Below are 26,295 nucleotides of genomic sequence, written 5' to 3' on the forward strand. Positions count from 1 at the left end.
ACTACTTCTTGGTAAAAATTTCTGTATTAATTAGGACTCTTTAGTTTCAAATAAATAATTCATATTGAGCTAAATAACTCAATACTAAAGGACTCTTTAGTTTCAAATAAATAACTCGTATTGAGTCTAATAACAATAGTAGTAATATTTAGTGAAAGTTTATTTTGTAGCAGTGCCTGGCACATGATAGGTACTTACTCTGTTGGATGAATGCCACACTGTGCTAAGTACTTTTAGTGCATTATCTAATTTAATCCTCAAAATAACTCTATACTAGTATTTCTCCTTTTTATAAAAAAGAACATTGTGACACAAAATGGTTTAGAAACTGCCCAAGATGCCCAGCTAGTAAGCATTGGAGCCAGGATTTGAACCCAAGCCATCTCATTTTTTTTTGTACACTATTAGCCAAAAAGGATAATTTATTATAAGAGGGTTGTTACAGAACCAAGGGAAGAAATTCAAATGGATTGCAGGATGGGCTGGAACCAGGAGATAGAAAACTATTGGGAATACAGGCCATACTCTTCCTTTGATTCTCCTCTCTGCTTTTCAGACTAGATGTGGTAACTGTGATAGGCAAAGGGAAAATATTGGCAAAGGGATGCAGTAGATCATTTCACTGATCCCAACTTCTGATTTGCCTTGGAAAATCCCAGCAGTGTCCTCAACTTTGGTGGCCTGGCCAAGTCATTCCATTTTGGGGGACCTCTATTTCCTCATTTATAAAATGAGAAGTTTCCTTTCCACAGGATTCCTCAGGTCTCTTCCAGTTCTAAAATTCTATGATCCTAAGTGAACTTTCTGGGGCAGAAGCTCATTAATAATAGATTTGAATGTGTGGGTTTGAGGGGATAGAATAGAGGAGGATTTTAAGGAAAGAGGGACAGAATAATAGTTTGAGTGGAGCCAGTGTTGAATTACTATTTAGAGCTGGTGTCAGGTAAAGGCCTTTGGGGATATATAAATGGAGGACAGAAAATACTTCTCACCTTGACCAGACCAGAGTATTTTTTATGGGATCTCTCTGATCTGTGAGCAGTACTCTCTTTCTCTCTTTGTATATGCATGAATACATGCACATGTGGGCATGCGTGTGTGTGTCCATGTGGGAAGTAGCCCCCTTGCACAGTGATTTAATCTGGCTTATCTCTTTTCTCAGCTCAGAATTTTCTACAGAGCACTCACCTAGGCCACAGGAAGAGGACCACAGGGCAAACACAAATATTTGAATGGCCCAATGAGCAAGTTGTTCATCCATAAAATGAGAGGTTTGGTCTCTGTAACCTCTGAAGTCCTCTCCCATTCTTAGCATTTTGTGGTTCTAGGTACTGAGTCAAAAGTGGCTCTCCTCTTCCTGAATGCTCTGTCATTGGACCAGACATTTGTCTTCATTTCTCTTCTCTGTTCATACCTGGCTGCTCAGTTCCTTTCTCTGGGCCCCCTTTGTTCCTTGATTCCTTCAAATCCTACTTGCTTTTAACTCCTTTGTACCCTCTATGCTTTCTTACATTTTTCTGCAGCCCCCCTCCCTACCACATTATACCCTGGTCTCCAGGTCTCCACCTCTATTTCTGCCCACTGCTATCTGCATCCTGGCTCTTAACTGAAGTTATTTCCCTGGGCTCCTCCGAGGGCCCCCCCTGGGATCCCCTATCACTGGTCCCTCTCACAGAAGCACACCTTTCTCCAAAGCCAAAGGATCAGGTATTCAGTGGCTCAGGTGACAAACCTGCTGTCAGGTTACAGATATTGTTCCCTGAAAGACCACACTACAGTGTCAGTGGCAACTCAGGCTGCCTGCAGTGCTCTGCCCTCACCTGGCTATTGCATACAAGGTGAGAATAACCAGAATTCACCTTTTACCAGTGCTCACCTGGAAACATGGCTCTGAGCCTCTGGGCCCTGCTGCTGCCGCTGTCCTGTGCAGGTGAGACGAACAGTGAGCAGGGCTGGGGATGAAGGGGATGGTTGCTGAAAAGAGACTTAAGAATGCAGAGATTAACCGGTTTCTATAAAAGATAAAGGAAAATGGTCAGAGACTGGAGCTAAGGGAGAAAATGAGGGTTAAGAAAGCAGGCCAAGACTTACGATAGTAAGTATTCAGTACTATTCAGTAAAGGGACTCAGCTTGCTATCCCTGTCGCCTCATCTTTAGATCCAAGCTAGGACTGGGCTATGGGCAGTACCAAATTGGGTTCTAGGCTCTTCCCCTTTAGTGACCTCTGGTTTCTCTTACAGTGATTCTGGTCCCTACTGGGATTCAGTCCCTGGACCCTGGTCTCTCCCTCCTGAAGTCATTGCTCTCCACAATGGACCAAGCTCCTCAGGGGTCCCTCAGCCGCTCACAGTTCTCTGCATTCCTGGCCAACATTTCTTCTTCCTTTGGGCCTGGGAGAATGGGGGAGGGACCTGTGGGGGAGCCCCCACCTCTCCAGCCCCCTGCCCTCCGGCTCCACGACTTCCTAGTGACACTGAGAGGCAGCCCAGACTGGGAGCCAATGCTAGGTCTACTAGGGGATGTGCTGGCACTGCTGGGACAGGAGCAGACCCCCCGGGACTTCCTGGGGCACCAGGCAGGTGTGCTGGGTGGACTCGCAGAGGTGTTGCTAGGAGCCTTAGTTCCTGTGGGGCCCCCAACCCCTACCCGGCCCCCATGCACCCGTGATGGGCCCTCTGACTGTGTCCTGGTGGCTGACTGGTTGCCTTCGCTGCTGCTCTTGTTAGAGGGTACACGATGGCAGGCCCTGGTACAGGTGCAGTCCAGTGTGGACCCCACAAATGCCACAGGCCTCAATGGGAGGGAGCCAGCCCCCCACTTTTTACAGGGTCTGTTGGGTTTGCTCACCCCAGTAGGGGAGCCAGGCTCTGAGGAGGCTCTTTGGGGAGGTCTGCTGCGCACAGTGGGGGCCCCCCTCTACGCTGCCTTCCAGGAGGGGCTTCTCCGTGTCACTGACTCCCTACAGGATGAGGTCTTTTCCATTCTGGGGCAACCAGAGCCTGATGCCAATGGGCAGTGCCAGGGAGGTGAGTGCTGCTGGGTTCGGGGCTGGGCTGTGGCAGGACGAAGAAGGGGGGAGATTGTGGTAGTCCTCTTCCTTACTCTTTTCCCTCCTAGGCAACCTTCAACAGCTGCTTTTATGGTAAGTAACTCTCTTACCAGGAGAGGAGTTCTGAGGGAGTGGGCCTGGAAAGTTGTCAGCCTGCAGAATGGAGGAGGAGACTGATGGGAGGGCATTGTTTAGTGGTTTTCGAGCATGACTGTCTGGGTTGGTGTCCTAGCTCTGTTTACCTAGCCAAGTGACCTTGGGGTAGTTACATTCTCATTCTCATGCCTCAGTTTCCCTTCTTATAAAATATAGATAATATTAACAACCACAGAGTTGTTGAAAGGGATTGAATGGGTTGATGCTCTATGTGCAAGCCACTCAGAACTGTCTTGCACATAGTGCTTAATAATGTTACCTAATAAAGATGGGGTATGGAAAGAAAGGATAAGACTGGATTCCTCCATCTTTACTGTTTCAGTACAACAATGTCAGAGCACTGTTAGACTTATTCACTTGCAGGGCAGATTTCCTGATGTGAGGTCAACCAAAGGTTGTATTTAAGCTACCTAAAAGTATATGAAGAAAGGAGAAAGAAGGGAGCCAGGTGGACAGAAGGGACTCCAGCTGGGCTGCTCCTAGATGATTTTGTGCCTTGGCAGGACAGATCTTTCTCCCGCTCCCACCATCCCAGTATTTAAACCAGTAACACCTATACTCTCAGGGACCTTTTGGAAAAGCCTATGCTTGCCATCCCCCCATGCAGGGCTCTAGGCCAGGGTCAGAATGTTCAACTAGAGGAAATGTAAACTGACAAGGTGATGCCTGCTCCTCCCTCTACACCCAGGGGCATCCGGCACAACCTTTCCTGGGATGTCCAGGCGCTGGGCTTTCTGTCTGGATTGCCACCCCCACCCCCCGCCCTCCTCCACTGTCTGAGCACAGGTGTGCCTCTGCCCAGGGCTTCCCAGCTCTCAGCCCACATCAGCCCTCGCCAACAGCGAGCCATCTCTGTGGAGGCCCTCTGCGAGAACCACTCAGGTCCAGCACCACCCTACAGCATTTCCAACTTCTCCATCCACTTGCTCTGCCAGCACGCCAAGCCTGCCACCCCGCAGCCCCCTCCCAGCACCATTGCCATCTGCCAGACAGCTGTGTGGTATGCAGTCTCATGGGCACCAGGTGCCCAAGGCTGGCTACAGGCCTGCCATGACCAGTTTCCTGATCAGTTCCTGGAGGCGATATGTAGCAACCTCTCCTTTTCAGCCTTGTCTGGCCCCAATCGCCGTCTGGTAAAGCGGCTCTGTGCTGGTCTTCTCCCACCCCCCACCAGCTGTCCTGAAGGACTGCCTTCTGTTCCCCTCACCCCAGAGATCTTCTGGGGCTGCTTCTTGGAGAATGAGACCCTGTGGGCTGAGCGGCTGTGTGGAGAGGCGGGTCTGCAGGCTGTGCCCCCCAGCAATCAGGCTTGGGTTCAGCATGTGTGCCAGGGCCCTACCCCAGATGCCACTGCCTTCCCACCCTGCCACATTGGACCTTGTGGGGAACGCTGCCCAGATGGGGGCAGCTTCCTGATGATGGTCTGTGCCAATGATACCATGTATGAAGCGCTTGTGCCCTTCTGGCCTTGGCTAGCAGGCCAGTGCAGGATAAGTCGTGGGGGCAATGACACTTGCTTCCTAGAGGGGCTACTGGGCCCTCTTCTGCCCTCTCTGCCACCACTGGGACCATCCCCACTGTGTCTGGCCCCAGCCCCCTTCCTGCTTGGCATGCTATCCCAGTTGCCACGTTGTCAGTCCTCTGTACCAGCCCTTGCCCACTCCACACGCCTACACTATCTCCTGCGCCTGCTGACCTTTCTTCTGGGTCCAGGGGCTGGGGGGACTGAGGCCCAGGGGATGCTGGGTCAGGCCCTGATGCTCTCCAGTCTCCCAGACAACTGCTCCTTCTGGGATGCCTTCCGCCCAGAGGGCCGGCGCAGTGTGCTGCGGACAGTTGGGGAGTACCTGGAACAGGAGGAGCAGTGGACCCCGCTGGGCTTTGAACCCACTGCCAGCCCCAGCTCTGGTATAAACAAGATGGAGCTGCTGTCCTGCTTCAGTGTGAGTAATCTGCCAAGGTTAAAGCCCCTGGAACAGAGGGAAGGGCCACCAAACAAATTCTCTAATACTGAGAGGTAGTAGTATAGTATAGTGGTTTAAGCACACAGCTCTGGAGTCAGACAGGCCTGAGTTCACATCTTAGTTCTGTGATCAACCTTGGACAAGTTATTTAACCTCCCTGAGCAACATTTTTTTCACTTATAAATGAGGGAGAGTAACAGTGCCACTTTTTTAGGGTACCTGTAAGGATTACATAAGATTATACATGCTGTGGGCTTATGTATATAGCATGACACATAAACGTGCACTAAACGTTATCTCATTATTCTTTCTAACTCTTTGACTCTCCCCCTTTCTGCTCCAGAAAGGAAAGGTATCAAGTTGGAGGGATCTGACTCTGTCCCTAGAGAGTGAGAGGCTGGCAAATATAGGAAGATAAGACAGAAATGAGAATAGTTCAGGGCAACTACAAATCAGAAGACTTGAGTTCTGGGTTCAACTATGTCACACATTAGTGTGGTAATAGGAAAATAATTTAACTCAGATTTTCTGGGCTTCTGTTTCTTGTCTGTAGAGTGAAGGGGCTAGAATATATAAATACCATAATTCATTCATTGGGTGCCCCGTTATATGTAAGGCACTTTGCCAGGTTATGTGGCATACGTAAATATTCCTTACTCCATGTTAGGGCCCACCTTTCTCAAGTCCTGTGTCCAGTGAAATGGTATTATACAGATTCATAGTTTTGGTTTGGATCTACAAGTATTTATTGAGCCAACAATGGACCTAGCATGGAAAAGGGTACAGGAGAAGTTTGAGACATCATCCTGGTTTAATGGAGTTTAGTATCTGATGAGACACACATACTAGCTTCAGATGAAGGACAAGCATCTAGCAAGTGGACTTGGAGTGCCTGGGGAACCTTCAGGAGGACAGAGGAGACAGCTCTTGGTATCTTGTCTGTCTCCCCACCAGCCTGTGCTATGGGATCTGCTCCAGAGGGAGAAGAGTGTTTGGGCCCTGAAGATTCTAGTGCAGGTAACAGATGGAGGGGTACATGGATGGAATGGGTAACAACTGTGGCACGAGGTCTCTGCCCAGTGAGGCCATGCCCACTTTAACCTCCTACTCCCAGGCATACCTGCACATGCCACCAGAAAATCTCCAGCAGCTGGTGCTTTCAGCAGAGAGGGAGGCTGCTCAGGGCTTCCTGACGCTCATGCACCGTTCCTGGGCTCAGCTTCAGGTGGGTATAGAGGGCAGGTGGGGTGGGGGGGGATGGAGGGAGACATCTGGGAAACAAGAGCACCTGGAACCTGGTGTGCAGAGGGCTTGCCCAGTGGAAGGAGAAGCTCAAAAGGAGATGGCATTAATACTGAGCATCTCTAGAGCCAGCATCCATTCCTATGCCCTCACAGGTGCCACCATCTGAGGAGGAAGCCCTGGGTCGCCTGACAGCCTTGTTGCTCCAGCAGTACCCGCGCCTCACCTCCCAGCTCTTCATTGACCTGTCACCGCTCATCCCCTTCTTGGCTGTCTCTGACCTGATGCGCTTCCCACCATCCTTGTTGGCCAATGACAGTGTGTAAGGACCCCACACCACTCCTCCTGATCCTGTCAGGGTCAGCCAACCCCATCAGCCTATAGCAGCCCCTTCTTGAAATCCTCTCTGTTAAAATCAGGGAGAGTCTCCTTCTTGTCCATGACAGTAGGGCTTCAGAGTGTGAGGGGGACAACAGGGGCCAAAGGTTAATACCCATTGCTCTCCCCAGACTGGCTGCCATCCGAGATTACAGCCCAGGAATGAGGCCTGAACAGAAGGAAGCTCTTGCAAAGCGACTGCTGGCCCCTGACCTGTTTGGGGAAGTGCCCGCCTGGTCCCAGGAGCTACTGTGGGCAGTGTTGCCCCTGCTCCCCCACCTCCCTCTGGAGAACTTTCTGCAGCTCAGCCCTCACCAGGTATGACATGATTTTCTTGACTAGCCCATCTTCTCCTAGGTGGGACAGGAGTCAGTAGTATGTCTCCTGGTGAGCTTCTCCCCACAAGTGTCCCACAGTGACCCAACATGAGCTGACCCTCCTCACCTCAGATCCAGGCCCTGGAGGATAGTTGGCCAGCAGCAGGTCTTGGGCCAGGGCATGCCCGGCATGTGCTACGAAGCCTGGTGAACCAGAGTGTCCAGGACGGAGAAGAGCAGGTGCGCAGGTGAGCAGTTGTGGGATCAGTGATCAAAGCCAAATTGGGAGAGAGGCTAATATAGCTGCCATGGTGGGTTGGGGGCCTAGGAAGGAAGGGTCAAAAAGGTAGGCAGCGGCCGCAGGCAGTATAGGAGTCAAGGACAGAGGCCTATCTATGGTACCCATATTTTCTAGTTTAGCAGAGTGCCTACTCCATATACCTACACGATCCCTACCTTAGTGCCAGCTTCAGTGACCACATGAAGGCCAGCTTCATGCCCTTCTCAGGCTGGGGTCCCTCGCCTGTTTCCTGAGCCCTGAGGAGCTGCAGAGCCTGGTACCCTTGAGTGATCCACTGGGGCCAGTAGAACGGGGGCTGCTGGAATGTGCAGCCAACGGGACCCTCAGCCCACAAGGACGGGTGAGCCCCTTGGCACAGGCCTACAAGAGTCCAGGCTTTCCTTGAGTCTGTGTGGATGTCATGCTCAGTCATCTCAACCAAGCTTGAGCACAACAGTGCCAGCCCTCCCCTGACCTCTACTATCTCTGTTCCTTATTTCGTGGTCATCCTTATCTGTTACCACCTCTTCCTGACCCAATGCCGTTTGGTCTATGACACCCCAAACATACCCTTTGACATCTTAAACCCTATCTGTTCGTGTCCCATCTTTGGTTCTAAGCCCCAGCCCAGGCCCTGGGAAATCCAGATGTGGGATTAGAGAGGAAGTTTAAGGTTCACTTGTCTTTTCTCCCCAGTCCCAAACCTTCTTTGGTTACAGGTGGCATATGAACTTCTGGGGGTATTGCGCTCATCTGGAGGAGCTGTGCTGAGCCCCCGGGAGCTGCGGGTCTGGGCCCCTCTCTTCCCTCAGCTGGGCCTCCGCTTCCTGCAGGAGCTGTCAGAGCCCCAGCTTAGAGCCATGCTTCCTGCCCTGCAGGGCACCAGTGTCACACCAGCCCAGGTGGGCCTGTCTCACTCTCTAACATCCACCTTCCAACCCCAGGAACCCCACTCAAGGGAATGACATTCAGGGATACCACCAGCTTCTCTGGAGCCTCCTTTTTCTCTGTCCCAAGGAGGACTCCCTCATCCCCCTTCTTCAGATCAAGAAGAGCCCAGAGCCAGGCTAGTCACTGGGGGTGGTATCAAGGAAACTAGAAGTTTTAAAGGGTAGGTCCTAGGGACCTGGAAAACCTGGCTACCAGGACTTGAGAGCTGTTGTTTCATCCCATCCCACCTTAGGCTGTCTTACTGCTTGGACGGCTCCTCCCTAGGCATGATGTGAGTAGCAACAACTTCTCAATGTCCCTCAGAGGTCCCTGTCCCCCTTTCCTTGGCTCTCACATCTGCCCCTTATTCCCTCTCAGTTCCTCAGACCTGCTGCCTTGCTGTACTGTGATTGTTGTCTTCCCAACCACCCTGCTTCTCTTCTTCAGGACTCTTGTCTCTCTTGCTCCCCAGCTGTCCCTGGAGGAACTCTGCTCCTTGCACCCTCTGCTGCCAGGCCTCAGCTCCCAGACACTCCAGGCCATCCCTAGGCGAGTTCTGGTTGGGGCCTGTTCCTGCCTGGCCCCTGAACTGTCACGCCTCTCAGCTTGCCAGACTGCAGCATTGCTGCAGACCTTTCGGGTATGAGAGTAGCAGGGAGGATGAGACATTCAGGGATGTGGGCTCTGGTTAAGAGGAGGGCATCTTCCCTGTGGCCAGGGAAGGCCTACCATACCTCCCCACTTCCTTACACACACACACACACACACACACACACACACACACACACACGCACACACACACTGCTGATTCTCATGCAGGTGAAAGACGGCGTTAAAAACACAGGTACAACAGGTGCCAGTGCAGCTGTGTGTATCCCTGGTCAGGTACGTGTGGGATCTCCCAACTAAGCTCTTCTCCATGTCCCCGGGTAGTTTCATATGACTGGTGCTGCCTCCTATACTCTCCCTGCAGTGGCCCTGAGCATCCAGGTTGACTCTGTTTCCACCAAGACATTAGCAGCTCTCCCCAGTTCCAGTTACATGATAGCATGACCCACACTGTCCTATAATGTCAAAACCAGAAGGGTCTGAGAAATCTTCCAGGCCAACAAACCTGCTTTCAGATAAAGAGAGCAAAGCTCAGAGAGTCTAAGGGAGATCAGTTCATCAGGTGCCTGAATAGCAGCAATACTTGACCACATCCACCTTCATTGTGAGGGCTCTCTGGTGTGTGTTGCTATAGTGGCACATGCCATCCACCCTTCCCCTAGCTTTGGTCCCCTCCCACTCCCATGATGCCCCTCTTACCTATCATTACTCTGCTACACACATCCCCACCAGCAGCCCATCCCCACCACCTGGCCAGACTGCCTGCTTCCGCTGCTCCCACTAAAGCTGCTACAGCTGGACTCTGCGGCTCTTCTGGCTAACCGAAGGCGTTACCGGGAGCTGCCCTGGTCTGAGCAGCAGGTAATTCTCCTCACTTACTCCAGAACTATCCTCTGTGTTCCACCTCTTTTACCTGTCAGCCCTAGATTGGTCACGTTATCCCCAGCATCCTTTATAATGTGACTTGCTTTGCTTTATTCCTTCTCCCTCCCCCTTATTTCTCCCCCCGCCCTCCATCTCCAAGAGAGGAGTGTACATTTGGGAGAGTAGGAGGCTGGTGGATCCACAGGGTGGGGAAGGAGGGCTAGGTCCAAAGCATCTTAGGTCCTTGGGCAATATCTCTGCTAGGGGGCTGCTCCTCTTTCTTTCTCTTGTAGGCTCAGTTTCTCTGGAAGAAGATGCAGGTGCCCACCAACCTGACACTCAGGAATCTGCAGTGAGTAACTTGTGTTGAACAGAGTTTAATTCAACTAACATTTTTTGAGACTTGCCATGTGCCAGGCCCCATATGATATGCAATGGGACATGTGAGGATGGATGATGCATAGTCCCAGTGTGTGGGCCTTCTCTTGGCTCCTCCTCCCTTTACTCTCTTGCCTTCCCATAGCGCCACACCTATCCTGACTAGTTTAAGGGATTCAGAACACCTGGATTCAGGTTCCAGCTCTGAAACCTATTCATGGCCTTGAGCAAGTCATTTAATCCTCTAAGCTTCAGTTTTTTTCTTCTGTGGAACGAAAATGACAATAGTACCTACCTCATAGGATGTGGTTGTGAAGATTACATGAGGTAAGGCATATAACGTACTTAATATAGTTCCTAGCCCAGTGAAATCTCCCAATAGATATTTGCTGTTGTTAGTTTAATCCAAGGTGACCTCAGAGCTACTGGCCATGCAGCAATAAACAGGAACAAGTAAGTATCACTTTCTTTTCACCCACAGTAAAGGAATCATGGGCTTCAGAATCTAAAGATATAGCTCTACGCTCAGTTTACCATATTTTTTTTTTTTTTTAATTTTTTTTTTTTCAACGTTTATTTATTTTTGGGACAGAGAGAGACAGAGCAGGAACAGGGGAGGGGCAGAGAGAGAGGGAGACACAGAATCGGAAACAGGCTCCAGGCTCTGAGCTATCAGCTCAGAGCCCGACACGGGGCTCGAACTCCCGGACCGCGAGATCGTGACCTGGCTGAAGTCGGACGCTTAACCGACTGCGCCACCCAGGCGCCCCAAGTTTACCATATTTTTAATAGAATGATGTTCGGAACATCCCTTGACGTCTGTGAATGTTTATTTTCCTCTCTGATAAACAGTGATGATGTTGTGGTTTTCTATGGAAAGCCATTTCTCAAACTGTAAATTACCATAAATGAATTCTGTACTTGTGTTGAGAGAATCAGTATCAAGGAGCAGACAGACCACAGCATGTGTTGAATGAGCATCTACCCACTCACACACCTACAGGGCTCTGGGCACCCTGGCAGGGGGCATGTCGTGTGAGTTTCTGCAGCAGATCAACTCAATGGCAAACTTCCTTGAAGTAGTGCACATGATCTATCAGCTGCCCACTGGAGTACGAGGGAGTTTGGTGAGAGGGGTGCTTAAACATTAGTGGAGCAGGGAGGCAGGGATCCTGGGTACCGAATCCAGCCCCTATGCTTAGCTCTATCCTGACCTGTTTCCCCATCCTATCCTACAGAGAGCCTGTATCTGGGTGGAGCTACAGCGGAGGATGACAATGCCAGAGCCAGAGCTGGCAACCATGGGGCCAGAACTGAGTGGGCTAGACACCAGGCTACTCTTGGATTTACCGTAAGTGCTACAACTGGAGACACTGGATCCCTAGACGTCTCAACCTGGGGTAGAAGGTCTGCCCTTAGGAAATGCGCTAAGGTGGCAGTTTTCTGTCTGGTGGTTCTCTGCCATCAGTTATAGCCCAAAGCAGAGGATTCTACTCAAAGTTGCTCTATGTTTTGACTGGCTCCCAGAACATGACCCCAACATAGGACAGCTAATGGTGGGCAACACTATGATGTGGGCTGCCAAACAATCATAGTATAACCGAGGCCACATTAATAGAGATAGAGTATCTGAACTGAGGGAGTCAATGGTCCAACTCACCCTAGAAGATTATAGTCTGCTTAAGCCACCATGTTGTCAGTGTGTTCAGTGGAGTACAGAAAGACCGTGTATGAAACATAATAAATGCCTTTAAATACTCCTAAGGCTATCAAATAGAAAATAGATTAGCATGTTTCTGAATGGCTCCATTGGGCATCACAATGACCAGTGAGTAAAAATCAGATTTGAAAAATACAAGGAAAACTGATGTAGCAAATTCCCAACATCAGAGCTATTCAAGCCTGGGCCGAATGGTCTCATTGCAGGAATGTTGTAGAGCACATTTAAGTATGGATAAGGGTTGTGGGGAGAGAAAATTCATGAATGTAAGGGTCCTCTTAACACAGAGACTCTAGGAGTTTTATGAGTATCTCTCTCCCAGGCTTCCTTTCTCATTTTGCCCCCATCCCTACCCCATTGCCATCTGAACTGTAAGTTAGAGTAGGAAAAGGCTAGTATTAGTCTTCCTAGGGATGAGGTGATGGTAAAGCAGTTGATTCCATCCTTACATTTTTATAGGCCTTTCCACAGATTTTGGCTTTTGTGCTATGCAGCCTAGTTCCAGTTCCAGAATTGGCAGCCCTAGATAGAATACACTTCTGAAACCTGGACAAAAGGGCTTTTAAAAAAGCCATTGAAATCTATTTAAATTTATTGGTTCTTGGAGATAATTTAGAATCCCAAGGACCTAGATAAGTTTCTAGACCATGAGTTGGAAAACCTGAGTTCCCCATCTATGAAAGAAGAATAAGAAGAGTACCTGTCTTACCCCAAAGTTTTGTCATAAGGTTCAAATAAGAGAATACTATAAAAGGGCTTGGTAAATTGTGCAGCACTATGCAAATGAGAGAGGACTTCCCCACAAAAAGTAGAGGAAGGGTGACCCTGTGGAAAAAAGGACTTGGGAGTAAGATCCCACCATCTCTGTGAGCTGGTTTTCTAATCTATAACATGGGGGGGGGGGAATTTTTTTTAAGTTTATTTTTATTTGTTTTGAGAGAGAGATAGAGAGCAAGTGGGGGAGGGGAAGAGAGAGAGGGAGACAGAATCCCAAGCAGGCTCCACACTGTTAGCATAGAGCCTAATGAGGGGCTCGAACTCATAGACCATGATATCATGATGTGAGCTGAATTCAAGAGTCAGACGCTTAACCAACTGAACCACCCAGGTGCCCCAAATGGGGAGAAATTTTAAAGATATTTAATATTTGGGACTTTTGATTCCATTAGATAAGGTAGGGTCATTTGTCATTTCTCCTGAGGAAGACTAGAAATATGGCACTCCTTTTGTTCTCTCCTTTTAAACACTATGAAGGGAATTGCATCTGGGGCAGTTTAATATCAGATCCTGTCCAGGGCCATAGGGTTTGGTCTGATGTTACCTCTTGTCTGGGCAATGTGGCATTCTGTTATCCCTTCTCAACAGGACTCATTTTTGAATGCCCCTGTTGTCAAATTGCTATAGGGTCCGGTTGATGGATAGACTGTCCAATGAATCTATTATGTTGGTGGTGGGGCTGGTACGAGGAGCTCCAGAGCAGCTGCTGGCACTGACCCCACTCCACCGGGTGGCCCTGGCAGAGAGGGCACTACAAAACTTGGTAAGAGTCCAACCTACCAGACTCGGAACTGCTGCCTGGACAATTTTTACCTCTCAGACAATGCTCTCTATCTTCTAGGCCTAGCCCCACACTTTTGTTGCCAAAAAGGTTCTTGTCCAGAAGGCCCTAGCCCCTAGATCTATCTCTAGGTTCCATCCCAACCTATCTCTAGGTTCATATTTTTTGTCCACATTCCTTAGAGTCCAAGAAATCCCTTGGATTCCAACTCCTAGCCTTTCTGCCTGTTCCTATCTGGGCTCATTATTTAAGAAAGTAAACAATGGCAGTGAACATCATAGGGTCTTGAGTTGGGAGCTGGAGGGAGGGAAAATCAAAGGTTTTGGTGTCTTGATCAAAGAATCTGGTCCTCTGAGTCAGAGATGCATTGTCCCAAGGCCTGATGCCCCCTCCAGGCTCCAAAGGAGACAACAGTCTCAAGGGAAGTGCTGGAGACATTGGGCCCCTTGGTTGGATTCCTGGGGATAGAGAGTACACGACGGATCCCCCTACCGATCCTGCTGGGCCAACTCAATCAGCTGCAGGGCTTCTGCCTAGGAGAGCCATTTGCCACAGAGCTGGGATGGCTCTTGTCACAGGAGACTGCTCTTGGGTATGAACCTTCGGGAACTTCTAATTCTGACTCATCCTATACCCACCCTCTTAACCACCATGATCAGTGGCAGATCATTGAATAAATATACACAAGGTCCCTTGGAGCCCTGAGTCCCCATGTCCTCTTTTCCCCTTCCTTTCCCTCACAGTTGTCTCAGCATCCCAGCCCCTGATCTTCTTCCTGTCCCCCAGGAAGCCAGAGTTGTGGAGCCAGGGTGAAGTAGAGCAAGCTGGACGCCTAGTACTCACTCTGTCTACTGAAGCTATTTCCTTGATCCCCAGGGTGAGGTGAAGGAACAAGGGAGGGAGTAAGAGCAGAGAGGGGACTGGTGAGCTGGCTTTGGGGAGCTAAGGGCAAGGAGACTGAGGGCAAGGGATGTGAAGCCTGAATCTGGGGGAAACTGCTAAAAAGAGATAGGACTTTAAAATTATAGCTGCAGCAGCTGGCCCTGACCTGCCCAGGTCTCCCCACCCTCTATCTACTGTCTCACACAGGAGGCCTTGGGCCAAGAGACTCTGGAGCGGCTCCTAGAGAAGCAGCAGAGTTGGGAGCAGAGCAGAGTTGGACAGCTATGTGGAAGACCACAGCTTGCTTCCAAGAAAGCTGCCTTGGTAGCTGGGGTTGTACGGCCCACTGCAGAAGATCTCCCAGGTGAAACTACCCAAATATTCATGTCTATCAGGGTGTATAGGAAAGAGTATCCAGAAATGTAGACAGAAGTCGGGGCTCTAGGTATGCTGTGCCCTTTGAGCAGATTTGCACACTTTCTGCTCTCTGAGCTTGGGTTTTCTCATCTATAAACCACAGTGGTTAGAGGGATAATTTTCAAGGTCTTTTCTGGTTCTAGGGTTCTATAGCTCTGGAAATTTATAACCCATTACATTATTAGCCCAGGACTTACCTTTTCCTGTTCTCTTATCCATATTAGCAGCTGACCCACTCTAAGCTTGGCTCTATGCTAGAGTATGGAGCTGTCTGCTGGGAAGATGCTTAGGATGTAGGAGGGAGATGCTAGTGAGACCGGAGTTCTGATCTAGACCTGCCATTAAATCCCTAGGCAACCCCTTCAGCCTTCCATTTATACAATGAGGGACTTATCCTCTTTAGTCACTTGTTCTAATATCCCTTGAGTCCTGTAATTCTCATACTATAGTAATCCTTTGGCCCATACTGTCTATGTTACCCTATCCTCCAAAGGTTGGAGGGGTCATTCCACCTATAGATATTTCTGTGGGCATAGTTTAATTCTACACTGACCCCCTGTGCCTACCTTCCCCCTTCAGAACCTGTGCCAAATTGTGCAGATATACGAGGGACATTCCCAGCAGCCTGGTCAGCAACCCAGATTGCAGGGATGGAGCTCTCAGACTTTGAGGACTGCCTGGAATTATTCGCAGGAGACCCAGGACTTGGGCCTGAGGAACTACGGGCAGCTATGGGCAAGGCAAAACAGGTTAGGGATGGAGGGGCCAACATGAGGAAGCTGGTTGGGTGTGGTATGAGACACAAGGGAGTGGATAGCTGGGGAAAAGTGGAGGAAATAGGAGATGAAAGAATGAGAGTGGATCCTGAGTAGGAAGTCAGAGAGGATGAATACGGAGAAAAGGAAGCTAGTGCAATGGGCAGAGGGAAGAAGGCAGTGGTTACCAAACTTTAGGGTGTATCAAAATTATCCAGGGAGCAGGTTTTTAAAATGCTGGTGCCAGGGTCCTATGCTAGACTCACTGAAGAATCTTTTTTTGGGAGAAGAATCTTCTGAGGGCTCTGGGGGATCAGCATTTCAACAGGCACTCCCAGTGAGTCTGGTGCACATAAGGTTTAGAATCCATGGACTACGATCTGCTATTCTTCTATACTGAGACTCTGGCATCTTTCAGTAACACCTTAGTCAGAACCTTAATCCAACCCTCTCATTTTACAGTTGAGGAAACTAAAGACCCAGAGAGGCAAGTGATTTGCCTAGAGTTCACAGCTAAGGTCAGAGGCATGACTGAGACCAAGCATTCTGACTCCTAGTCCAGTGCTTTTCCACTCACATTGTTCCTCTTTCTCCTAGTTGTGGGGTCCTCCCCGGGGATTCCGTCCTGAGCAGATCCTGCAGCTAGGTCGGCTCTTAATAGGTTTAGGAGAGCGGGAACTACAGGAGCTGATCCTAGTGGACTGGGGAGTGCTGAGCACCCTGGGGCAGATAGATGGCTGGAGCTCCATCCAGGTAACATCTTCCCTTTTCCTACCTCCCAAACTTCTATCCCACAGATCTAGGCCTTTAGGTCACCTAATACCTAAAGAATTTTTTTTGTTACCCTGCTTGGCCATTCTATTAAAATAGAATACCCCCTACTTGTGGCCTTAGGAACTCTGTGATTTATTCACTTTGAGGTCTGGACACATAAAACTCCCTCCTGACTGTCTTCCCTGAGGCCTTCTCTTTTTTGGATCCTCAATCTTCCTCATGGCTATTGGATCATCAGTTCTTAATAATACAAGTATATAATCCAGTAGCACTTGTCTCTTCCCCAACCATGAATTCATCCATGAATTCCTTGTGATTTATCTCCTTATTCTGTGCCCTCCATCTAAATCCCAGCTCCGGGTTGTGGTCTCCAGTTTCTTGCGGCAGAGTGGCCGGCATGTGAGCCACCTGGACTTCCTTCATCTGACTGCACTGGGTTATACACTCTGTGGACTTCGGCCAGAGGAGCTACAGCATATCAGCAGTTGGGAATTTAGGTCATCTGTGGAGGGGATGTGTGGGTGGTGGTGCTCATGTAAAGGTGGACTCACTGGGGATGGAAGACTCATGGTGGAGTGGTCCCATGGAGGAAGGGACCTCACCTGAAGCCATCTATACTCCCATCTCATAACCATGGACCCTATCACTGTGGCTGAATATATTTTCTTTCTTTCCACTCTTCCACAGCCAAGCAGCTCTCTTCCTGGGCAATCTGCATCTCCAGTGTTCTGAGGAGCAACTGGAAGTTCTGGCCCAGCTCCTTGTGCTGCCCGGTGGTTTTGGTCCAGTCAGTAACTGGGGGCCTGAGATCTTCACTGAAATCGGCACAATAGCAGGTAGGGAGGCTGGGCCACTGCTGGTGCTAGCTGTTAGAGGTTGGTTTCCCTACCATGGATGGACTGGGTGGAGGACTGCTCTGGAATTCTTAAGGTGGGAGTCTGAGAAGGCATTTAGGTAAGAGGTTGGAGATGTGTTGGGAAAGGTGTATGGTTGGGTATTTGGGGAGGGGTTAGAGAAGTCTATAGTCTATAGGTTTGAAGGGGGAAGGCCAGTATAAAACAATGTTTGGATGCCCATCCCACTTGCTTCAACAGCAGGGATCCCAGACCTGGCTCTTTCAGCACTGCTGCAGGAACAGATCCAGGGCCTTACCCCTCTTGCTATTTCTGTCATCCCTGCTCCTAAATTTGCTGTAAGTATTCAAGAACTGGGGTCTGAGGTGACCACACAGAGCCAGGGCCCAATGGGGGCTATATTGGATGTACTAATTTCTGCTCCCACCCCCAGGTGGTGTTCAGTCCCACCCAGCTATCTAGTCTCACGAGTGTTCAGGCTGTGGCTGTCACTCCTGAACAAATGGCCTTTCTGAGTCCTGAGCAGCGACGAGCAGTTGCATGGGCCCAGCATGAGGGGAAGGACAGCCCAGAACAGCAGGGTGAGTTCCCAAATGCACAGCTTGCCCCACTAACTCCTGACCCAGAATCTGACCCCAAACTTGATGCTATCTGGTTCATAGAACCCATTCAGGGAGACCCCTGAAGCAAAGGGATCTAGGCAGACAGTTTCCATGTATCAGTGGTTCTTGGGGAACAGAGTTTTGATATTCCTCCCATTCTCTGTCTCATTATAGGTCGAAGCACAGCCTGGGGCCTTCAGGACTGGTCACAACCCTCCTGGGCCATGGCATTGACCATCTGCTTCCTTGGCAACCTGCTTTGAACTTGTCTCCACAGTTAAAGAGAAAGATTGTTGGGAAAGAAACTTTAATAAAGTGCAAATGGAAATGCATTCTAATTATCCTCAGGAAGCCGATGAGGAATATGGGTAAAATGCTAATGCTTTCCACCCACCTGAGAATCAGTGTTCCTGGCATGCCATATCTGGAGTCTTCTTTCCATCATAAATAACCCCACTGCTTCTTTTCCTTTCCTGAAAGCTAGTCCCTCCTCATCCCAACCATTAGAAATAACACAGACAGCTAGAGCATAGCAAGGAGTCTTTACTAGGACAGAAGGGAGTTGGAGGGGCATCCAGGGCAAGTAGAATGGGCCACATTAGAATGGGAGAAGTCCTGGGGATCTTGAGTCATCTCCTGAGGATGGGGAATTAATGCTTATTGTGGATGAGAGGTGGAGGGATGCGGATATCCTGGCCTCTCTCCAGACGCCGTTCACAATCAATCAAATAGTTTACTCCATCGATGACCAGCTGCACCAGCTCCACCTGAAGGACACTAATCCTTGATCTCTGCTTCCCACCCTTGAGTTTCCTTCTTGAACACTGATTTGCCTTCTCTAGGAACTCATTTCCAATTGTCTCCCCACTCAACCTGAATTTCATTTCAGATTCTATTACATTCCTGGGGCCCACTCACTGTCCTATCTCCACCCCCACAGACCTATACCTCTCCTCACTGTAATCCCTAAGGATCTCACCTCTGACTTGCCCAGTCGGTCCAAATTAGAGATGTCAAAGACACTGCCTGTGGCAGCTGTGTCCACTCCACCGGTGCCACGCTTTTGGAGTCTTAAGTTCTCCAGGATCTTTGGGAAGCGGCTATCCTAGAGGAGAGAAGATAGGGATTGGGGGCCGGGCCATTAGGGGCAGAGACTGGTCCTATTTGAGACTGGTCCCTTTCCCCTGATACTCTACCCACAATGTGTCTGACTCCTTTCCAAAATGCCCATACCCTCCCATCCACACATGACCACCTTCCTTATTCATACCCCTCTCTAACCCCACAACTCATTTACTTTGCTTAGCAGGGGCAGTTTGATGTGTACTCCTGCCCGAAGTCCAGTGCCCAGGTTAGACGGACAGGTCAAGATGTATCCCAAACGCTCATTCCACATGAACTCCCAGCCACGCTCCTGGATCAGCCGTTCCACCTGAGTCCACAAAGGCTCTGTTAGTGAAAAGTCAGGTCTCACTTAGCCAGACCTACAAGAACTCTAGAAATATGTCTAGAATGAGGAATTTGGACTATGAAAGAATGACACTGCTGTTTGTGTGTGTGGGGGGGGGGTTGGGTGGGGAATGGTTTGTTATTATCATGTGTACAAGGTAATTTTGATGTTGCAAGCCCATAATGGTGAGATTACAGAAAAATATCTTGTGTGTGGAAGAAGAGACACTTGAGAGAATAAGACACTAAGGATGATCTAGGGAAATGAGTGGAGGTGGTAAACTGAACTGAGAAAGGAATGATTATTCAATGAGCTCAGCATGCATGGATTATCTTTGCTTTGCTAATGAGCCTAGAGTTTGGAAGGGTTCTTTCACACATAAAATGAGGGTGTAGGCTTTGCAACAGGAAGAGGCAAGAAAGCCTTCTGTTAGCTGTGGAAAGAGCACATGTGAGAAGGCAGAGAGAAAGGTGAAAACAGCCCAGAAGAGCCGGACTCATAGTTATGTGTATACGTGAGGGGGTGGGGAAGGGAGTGTGGGTAGAGTGTTTTGTTTCACTAGAGCTTCCTAATGATGGAAATGACTATTAGAGTTCAAGAGACAGGGGATGTGCCAGAGGATGGATGCGAAGACTACCTCATATGAGTAAAGAGAACCCTGTTTATAGTTCAGAGAAAAAAAAAAAAACACGGCATAGGGGGTCATCTTACATGCTGAACAAGGGGAAACCTTTCCATCTAGAAAAATAATAGGAGCTAACACTTATTGAACATTTATTATGCACCAGGTATTTTACATACATTATCTCATTTAATCCCCAACAACCTAAAATGTAGGAAGCCGTATTATCCCAATTTTACAGGTGAGAAACCTGAGGCATATCATTTGAAAAGTACTTCCCTACCCACTTACCATCAGAATATGTTATCTGTTATTAGCCAAAAACAATAAAAACTTCCCAGCTAGAATCTAAAAAAAGAGAAGCTGTCTTTCCAAGTCCAAAATACAACTGTATATATGAGAACATACAATAAAAACTGGGTTTATGGGGATTTCTAACCTAGAATAGAATATGGAGTCCTAATCCATATATGATTGAGGATTCAGTACAGCCACACATTCTGGGACTTAAGCCATTCCATCTTCCATTTCCCCTAGTCTCCCTCCTGCTCTCAGCTTAAAACCTAGACATGATACTTCAGTGAGAATGACGGAATACCTTGGTTCAGAACTGGATGGTTACACTGGAATCATGAACACACCAATCTTTCACTTCCTACGTTGATCCAGGCTCAAACTTTTCCTTATCTGCACACTCCACACACCTCAGGCATTGACACACCAGCTCAATTATTCCATCTTTGTCTTATCCGACAACTACTTTATTTACTACCTTAGATTCAGGACATTCTTTCTCTTTCTATTCTTAGGTGACCATATATCCTGGTTTTCTCTGGACAGTCCTGATATATTGTCCTGGACTGACTGATGGTGATCCCTTTTGCTACCAAAAGTATCATGGGTTGATTGATAAATTATACGGTCTAGTCCTTGGCTTTTCCTTATGTCCTCCCACCTAGTTCCCTTATACATTCTTCTCCAACCTCTTTGAGGCCTCGACAGAATCTTTCAAACACTTTCTTCATGTTGCCACCCTTCTCCATGGAGATGACCCGTGTATGATCCTCTTCATTCACCCAGATCAAGAAGCTCTTCTCATTGTTGTGCCTGAGAGCAGTAAAGACGGAAAGACGGGGATCAAGAGACAGGGCGAGAACTGGGAGAGATATAGGAATAAAAGACATTTACAGATCATGGGGGAAAAAGAGGTAAGGTAAGCCTCATACCAGATTCCACGAGCATCTGGCCAGTCTCGAGCCATTCCTGCCGCAGTCAGCAGTGGGGACACGGGCTTATCAAATAGGAAGTGGTCCTGAGGGGAGTAAAAGGACTTGAGTTAAGAATCTTCACAGTAGCTCCTGGGCCTCTATCTCATCTGACCCACCCTCCCCTCTGACTCTTCTTTCCATTTGCTTCCTCAACCCAGCTTCCTCTCAAGGCCCCTCACATCAATAAGCTGCTGCTGTTCAGCCTCTGTCATCTCACTGAGCCGATAGTAACGTCCAGCGAGGTCACCCTTCAGGCCACTCAGTGCATCCACTACAACACGTTCCACCTCTCGTCGCTCTGCCCGAGTACAGGCTGGAGGAAGGCTGAGTCCCCGGATACTTCGGCCAGTTCTGACTCTTGAGGACAATACATACCTCTCATCAAAGTAGCCAGAACGGATCTAGGGAATAAGAGAAATTAATATAACTCACAGAAACACAGGGGTGGGAACAGAGAGCCTTGGGGAAGGAGAGACCTTAAAGACTGTAGGGGTCCTCACTACTTGCATTGGAAGGAGAAGTTCATTGGGCAAGCACTCCAACAGAAGAGGGCATTATGAATCCTCCCTCAAACTGCCCACTTTGGGGTACAGTCATTCTCACCCACCCTCTCCTCTCCTCTCCCTTCCATATCTGCAGCTCCTTAAGATACAATTCTTCCCCCAAAGAATCTAACCAAAGAAACCAAAACTAAAAGCTCAGCAGTATAATGACTCTGAGTCAGGAATAATTAAGGTGAAAGGATTGGAGAAACAGAATGCTATATATAAGGCAATGCAAATCAGAAGCGCAATATCTGTCCTACCTTGCTGGCATCCAGATCAGTGGTATGTTTCATTGTTCGAGGGTCATATCCATTGTGTCGCTCTTGTATCACAGGATCAAACAGCTCAGCAAATACCTAATGGGGAATTAAGAGGGAGTGGGTGGTTAAGGAAGAGAATCCCTTTCCAGGCCTTAGTTGTGGATTGATTTCACTGGGTCAGAAAACATGAGTATGGAAGGTCCAGCCTTAAGGGAAAGTGAAGGGTCTTTAGGGGGAAGGAGCTGGGATTACTGGGAAGATGAGTTGGGTCACCAGGGAAACTCTGGGGGCCCCCTACCTCATAGGTCTCCTCATCTCCAGCTACCATGCCCACAGTCTTGATGAAGGGGTGGCCGGGGTTGTCCACGCCAGTCTGGATACACTGATCTAGCGTCCAACCAGTGGGTGTGGTCTTGTCGCAGAGCCGGGCATAGACTGCTGGGGTCAGGTGACTGGCCATGCAGTTGTTGTGCTTTCGGAGGTCTGGGTACTCAGCGCTAGGGAGGGGGTACCCAGTAACCATGGAGGAGAGCACAGGGGGCCTAGACCCAGTGCAGTCAGCTGGGAGCTATCCAGTTAGCCATGTCTGCCTTTGCTCCTTGGGAGGAGGGGAGATTAGGGGGAGGCTAAACCTTACTTAGTAATCTCTTTAGGGACTTTCAGGGTCTATTCTTTCTCAACAGGTCTAGTTTCCTCTGGCTGGCGGGCACAATTTCCCCAGATTTGCTCAGTTATTTCCTACCATTAGCACAACATTAGGGATGGGGGAGGGGAAGACTAAGGAGGGGAATTCAGGAAATGGGGGGGGGGGGGGCGGACAGCAGGAAACGAGATGGAGGTGAGCGAAAAGGATAGTTCCTGGTTTCTCAGTTAGGGCTTTGGGCAGAGTGGGTGCAGCCAGAACTCACAGGGCCAGAGCGGGTCTTGGGGGCGGGGACTGCGGGTTACAGGTCTCCAGAAATGCGTTAGCCTTATGGTTTTGGCTTCCATTCCCAACCCACTGTGGTCTCCAGATTGTACAGCACTCCACTCCAGAGCCTTCGTGATTATAACCCTTCTCTTTTGCCCAGGTCCTCATCTCCATCCCCATTTTCGTTCCCGTCACCACCTCCCCCCCCCCCCCACCCCTGTGCCTCAGACACTGATACCTCGGGGGATACAGCCTCCGTCGTTCACTGGCGGCCCTTATAGGTTCCGGGCGGAGCAGAAACCCAGCGGCTAGTGACCCAGCTCCAGCCAAAGCCAGGAGCCTGAGCCCCGGGCGGGCGGACAGCAGACGAGAGAAGGGACCAGCCATGGCTTGAGGGTCCGGCTGTGGAATCCCGGGGTGGGAGCTGGCGCAGGGCAGGAACAGGGAGGGAGGATGCAACCAGAAGGACTGAGGACTGGAACTGGATGCGAGGCTGGAGCCGAAATGGGGGCCGGATTGGAAGCTGGAGCAGGAGAGGAAGACGGTAGCAACCAGACTGCAGGAGAGGCGCAATGAGGTAGCGGCTGGCTGGCGGAGGAGGGAGGTCCCAGCCGCAGTCTCCAGGGGTGGGGCTCACGCAGGCCCCGCCTTTCCGCCTGCCACCGCGCTAGGTATGCGGGGGCAGAGGTGGGAAGCACCGCCAGGTAGATTAGGGGACCCGAGCTTCGCAACCTTTGGCCGGGGATGCCGGCCCACCTGGGTTGAGGTCGCCCAGATTTCAGCACCACGTGGAGGACAGCACCCGACGGGACCCGCAAAGCCTAACACCCTTCCCCCAAGCCTCTCGGTTTAATCGGAAACCCGATTCGTCACTCTGTGTGGGTGTGAAAGGGTGACATTGCCCAACCTCTCTCTAGTTTTCGGCCTTCCCCAGCAACCTCTCCATATTCCCAGGGGAGGCGGCAGCGGGAGAAACCGTGGCATAAATACAGATAACAGAGAAAGAAATGGAGAAATCACACAGAGGCATACACTGGAAAAGACACCCGGTGGCTCAAGGTCACCTTTGCTTTAGAACCAGGAAGAGGACCAAGGTGCCCTCCGGCCACACCTGTGCTATTCTTACAAGGTTGTGGAAGGATTCCCTGAGACCAACCAGGGGAACATTAACTCTTATCCCATTTATGCTGTGTTCCCTGCTCCCGATCGGCTCCCACATAGCCCTGCTATGTCCTGCCCCCGCTTCTCATGATCCCCAACTTTTTTCACCTCCACCCTCCTCCCCATTTTCTACTTCACCTTTGATCTTTTACTTCCTCGTGTTTTATCCAGGTTCGGGACTATTTTCTGCTCACAGGACTCCCTCTGAGTATTCTCTGCAAGCTTGCCTACCTGTTGGTTGTACTGGGTGTAGACCTGGGACTGGGCAGGGAATTGTTAGTTTCCTCTTCCTCCTCTCCCTTCTCTCCCCTCTTTGTAGTTTCCAGTTCCTGGGCTGGAGGGGAGTGTAAGGTGAGGTGAAGGGTGTGGTAAGATGACGGCGGATAGGAACAGAACAGGCAGGCACAGGTTTCCAACCACCACAAGTGTTTCCTCTCTTGGCTCCCTAATGCTGTTTATTCCAGAGTGTAAAGGGGAGTGGTGTTCAAGGCCAGGGAATCTGTATATTCCTACTGGTCTTCTGTCCTTTACCCTCCCAAGATATGTATTCAGATTTGAGAGGGTGTGTTCCCACAGCTCAAAGTGTGACTTAGGTGTGACTTGACCTTTGTCCTGGCAGTAGAGAATGAATGCTAGAGCCAAAATAGAGATGCGGTGGCTTCATATGGAATGTCATTTAAGCTTGGGTACACATGGTGGTGTTAGTCCCTTCTCTGAGCCATCTTGGTGATAGTAAGATACTTGGAAATCTTATTTGAGAAAGAGAAATTCCCTTCATATTGTCCTCCGGCCCCACTGATGAGGTACCATTCTACTCCTATACTCTCGTTCCCTTCATTACTCTCAGGCTTCCTTTGTGTTCCTTTTCCTCCCTTCTTCATTTGTATCCTTAGAAGCTATCCACCTCTCTTCTGTGTCCATCACTTAATTCCTTCTTCTGGCAAGAGAGCAATTATCAGAGAATTGATAGAATTCTGTACTTAGAGTCACTTTTGGAGAGATGGAAAATGTTACCTGTGTTGTGGGGGCTCATTGTCTAGGTTAAGGAGTAGTTATGAATAAGCAAATATAATTACTTGCAATGGTGTATATTTACCCAGATAAAGAAGGGAGATAATCTTCCAATGAAGGAGAGTTGTTATTTGATTGAGAGGGTGGTTACTAAGATTAAAGAGGTAGGGAACAAGAAGAGAGAATTAGAGAAGGAAAAATAAGACAGCCTGAGAAATCACTCAAGTTTGGAGACTAGTTGTCCAAATTTGAGTAATAGCTCCTCGGAGAAAAGATGAGTATTTGTGTACTTTTCTTATTCCCTGTGAGTCACTGACAGCCACATAATGTATTAATGCTCATTTTATAAAATTATCCTATGGCATACAGGAAGTAATTGATATGTATATGTATTTTATTTATTTAATGATAATAATAACCAAGACTAACATTTATAAAGCACTTTATAATTATAAGAAACTCTTGTATGTGTTATTTCATTTAATTGGATTGTTCCAATGGTTGACCAGGGACTGAGTCTACATTTTTCTGGGGGGCGTGAAGATAAGTTAATTACCTAGATGATGTTTTAATAACTTGTTTGAAGGGCTGGAGTGGTGGAGAGGACATGAGCCTGAGCATGAACTAGGGAAGTATCTATTTCCCTTAGGGACAACCCTTAGAATCATCCCTATCTCATTCAGGGTTAGTATAATGAGGCACCTGACTGAAAAAATGGTAAGCTCCTTAAGGTTGCAGAGAAGAAACAGGGCAATTGGGATTGTCTTGACTAGGGAAACCTAAGTAAGGATGAAAAGATAATAATAAAAATGGAAACATATACAAAATGCTTTCATATAACCAGTACCATATGATTAGATTTTTAAAACACTCTCTTACAGCTGAGGGAATGGAGGCTGAGGGAAGTTCAGTGACTTGCCCAAAGCTGCACAGCTATTAAAGGTAAGACCAGGACGCAAATCTAGGTTTGTCTGGTTCCAAGGCTGGAGGGGTAAAGAACAAACCAGTGTGGATATGGAAATCATATTGCCCAGTGTTCCATGTACATCCATTTTCTTGTCTTCTCCATAAATAAGTCTTTGTTCTTTCCCTTAACTTTCTGATTTGTTTCTCTCGGTCTCTTTTTGTCTCCAGTCTACCTATCACTCCTCTACATCTGTTAACGTTTCAACCAACATTTATTGGCTCTCTAAGTATATCATACCTCTTATGTTTTAAAAATCAAACAAGAGGGGCGCATGAGTGGCTCAGGGTGTTAAGCATCCGACTTTGGCTCAGGTCATGATCTCCCCTGTTCCTGGGTTCAAGCCTTGCGTTGGGCTCTGTGCCGACAGCTCA

The 26,295-nt window shown here is 49.0% G+C and overlaps 2 protein-coding genes across 11 annotated transcripts; one reads left to right on the forward strand and one right to left on the reverse strand.

Annotated features, from left to right (window-relative positions):
• The first annotated feature begins 944 nt into the window (after positions 1-944).
• Positions 945-18,062, forward strand: STRC (stereocilin). 6 transcript variants are annotated; one of them, XM_045449935.1, is made up of 29 exons: positions 945-1,930; positions 2,242-3,027; positions 3,119-3,143; positions 3,895-5,149; positions 6,125-6,187; positions 6,285-6,395; positions 6,568-6,734; positions 6,922-7,108; positions 7,240-7,355; positions 7,616-7,748; positions 8,107-8,289; positions 8,571-8,609; positions 8,790-8,957; positions 9,137-9,202; positions 9,659-9,787; positions 10,084-10,142; positions 11,172-11,295; positions 11,407-11,519; positions 13,293-13,428; positions 13,842-14,038; positions 14,233-14,323; positions 14,536-14,692; positions 15,325-15,494; positions 16,098-16,253; positions 16,629-16,771; positions 16,962-17,110; positions 17,369-17,466; positions 17,562-17,709; positions 17,905-18,062. In XM_045449935.1, exons 1-29 carry the CDS (start codon positions 1,885-1,887, stop codon positions 17,991-17,993), a joined length of 5,304 nt encoding a protein of 1,767 aa, XP_045305891.1. In that variant the 5' UTR covers positions 945-1,884; the 3' UTR covers positions 17,994-18,062. The 6 variants fall into 6 exon arrangements, with proteins under 6 accessions (XP_045305891.1, XP_045305892.1, XP_045305893.1 ...); XM_045449936.1 differs by having other exon boundaries at positions 9,662-9,787; XM_045449937.1 differs by lacking the exon at positions 8,790-8,957.
• Positions 18,063-18,253: 191 nt separating this feature from the next.
• Positions 18,254-24,354, reverse strand: LOC123583119 (creatine kinase U-type, mitochondrial). Of its 5 annotated transcripts, none has more exons than XM_045449945.1 (10): positions 24,178-24,354; positions 23,024-23,209; positions 22,174-22,372; positions 21,876-21,971; positions 21,250-21,471; positions 21,029-21,114; positions 20,786-20,909; positions 19,028-19,162; positions 18,710-18,835; positions 18,254-18,497 (listed from the first exon to the last, which is right to left on the reverse strand). In XM_045449945.1, the coding sequence occupies exons 2-10, from the start codon at positions 23,170-23,172 to the stop codon at positions 18,381-18,383; spliced, it is 1,254 nt and encodes a 417-aa protein (XP_045305901.1). In that variant the 5' UTR covers positions 23,173-23,209; positions 24,178-24,354; the 3' UTR covers positions 18,254-18,380. The 5 variants fall into 5 exon arrangements, with proteins under 5 accessions (XP_045305901.1, XP_045305898.1, XP_045305900.1 ...); XM_045449942.1 differs by having other exon boundaries at positions 23,024-23,308; XM_045449944.1 differs by having other exon boundaries at positions 24,085-24,354.
• Positions 24,355-26,295: the final 1,941 nt, after the last annotated feature.

The sequence above is a fragment of the Leopardus geoffroyi genome, chromosome B3, assembly GCF_018350155.1.
Source record: "Leopardus geoffroyi isolate Oge1 chromosome B3, O.geoffroyi_Oge1_pat1.0, whole genome shotgun sequence".
Lineage (NCBI taxonomy): Eukaryota > Metazoa > Chordata > Mammalia > Carnivora > Felidae > Leopardus > Leopardus geoffroyi.

Bases quoted from the DNA above. Each gene is read 5' to 3' on its own strand.
- STRC (XM_045449935.1), top strand. From the start codon at position 1,885: ATGGCTCTGAGCCTCTGGGCCCTGCTGCTGCCGCTGTCCTGTGCAG. The intron at 6,396-6,567 runs GTGGGTATAGAG...ATGCCCTCACAG, and splicing joins GTTCCTGGGCTCAGCTTCAG to GTGCCACCATCTGAGGAGGA. The intron at 15,495-16,097 runs GTTAGGGATGGA...TCTTTCTCCTAG, and splicing joins CTATGGGCAAGGCAAAACAG to TTGTGGGGTCCTCCCCGGGG.
- LOC123583119 (XM_045449945.1), bottom strand. From the start codon at position 23,172: ATGGCTGGTCCCTTCTCTCGTCTGCTGTCCGCCCGCCCGGGGCTCAGG. The intron at 21,472-21,875 runs GTAGGACAGATA...CTTATTCCCTAG, and splicing joins CTGATCTGGATGCCAGCAAG to ATCCGTTCTGGCTACTTTGA. The intron at 19,163-20,785 runs GTTGGAGAAGAA...TTGTGGACTCAG, and splicing joins TCTGTCGAGGCCTCAAAGAG to GTGGAACGGCTGATCCAGGA.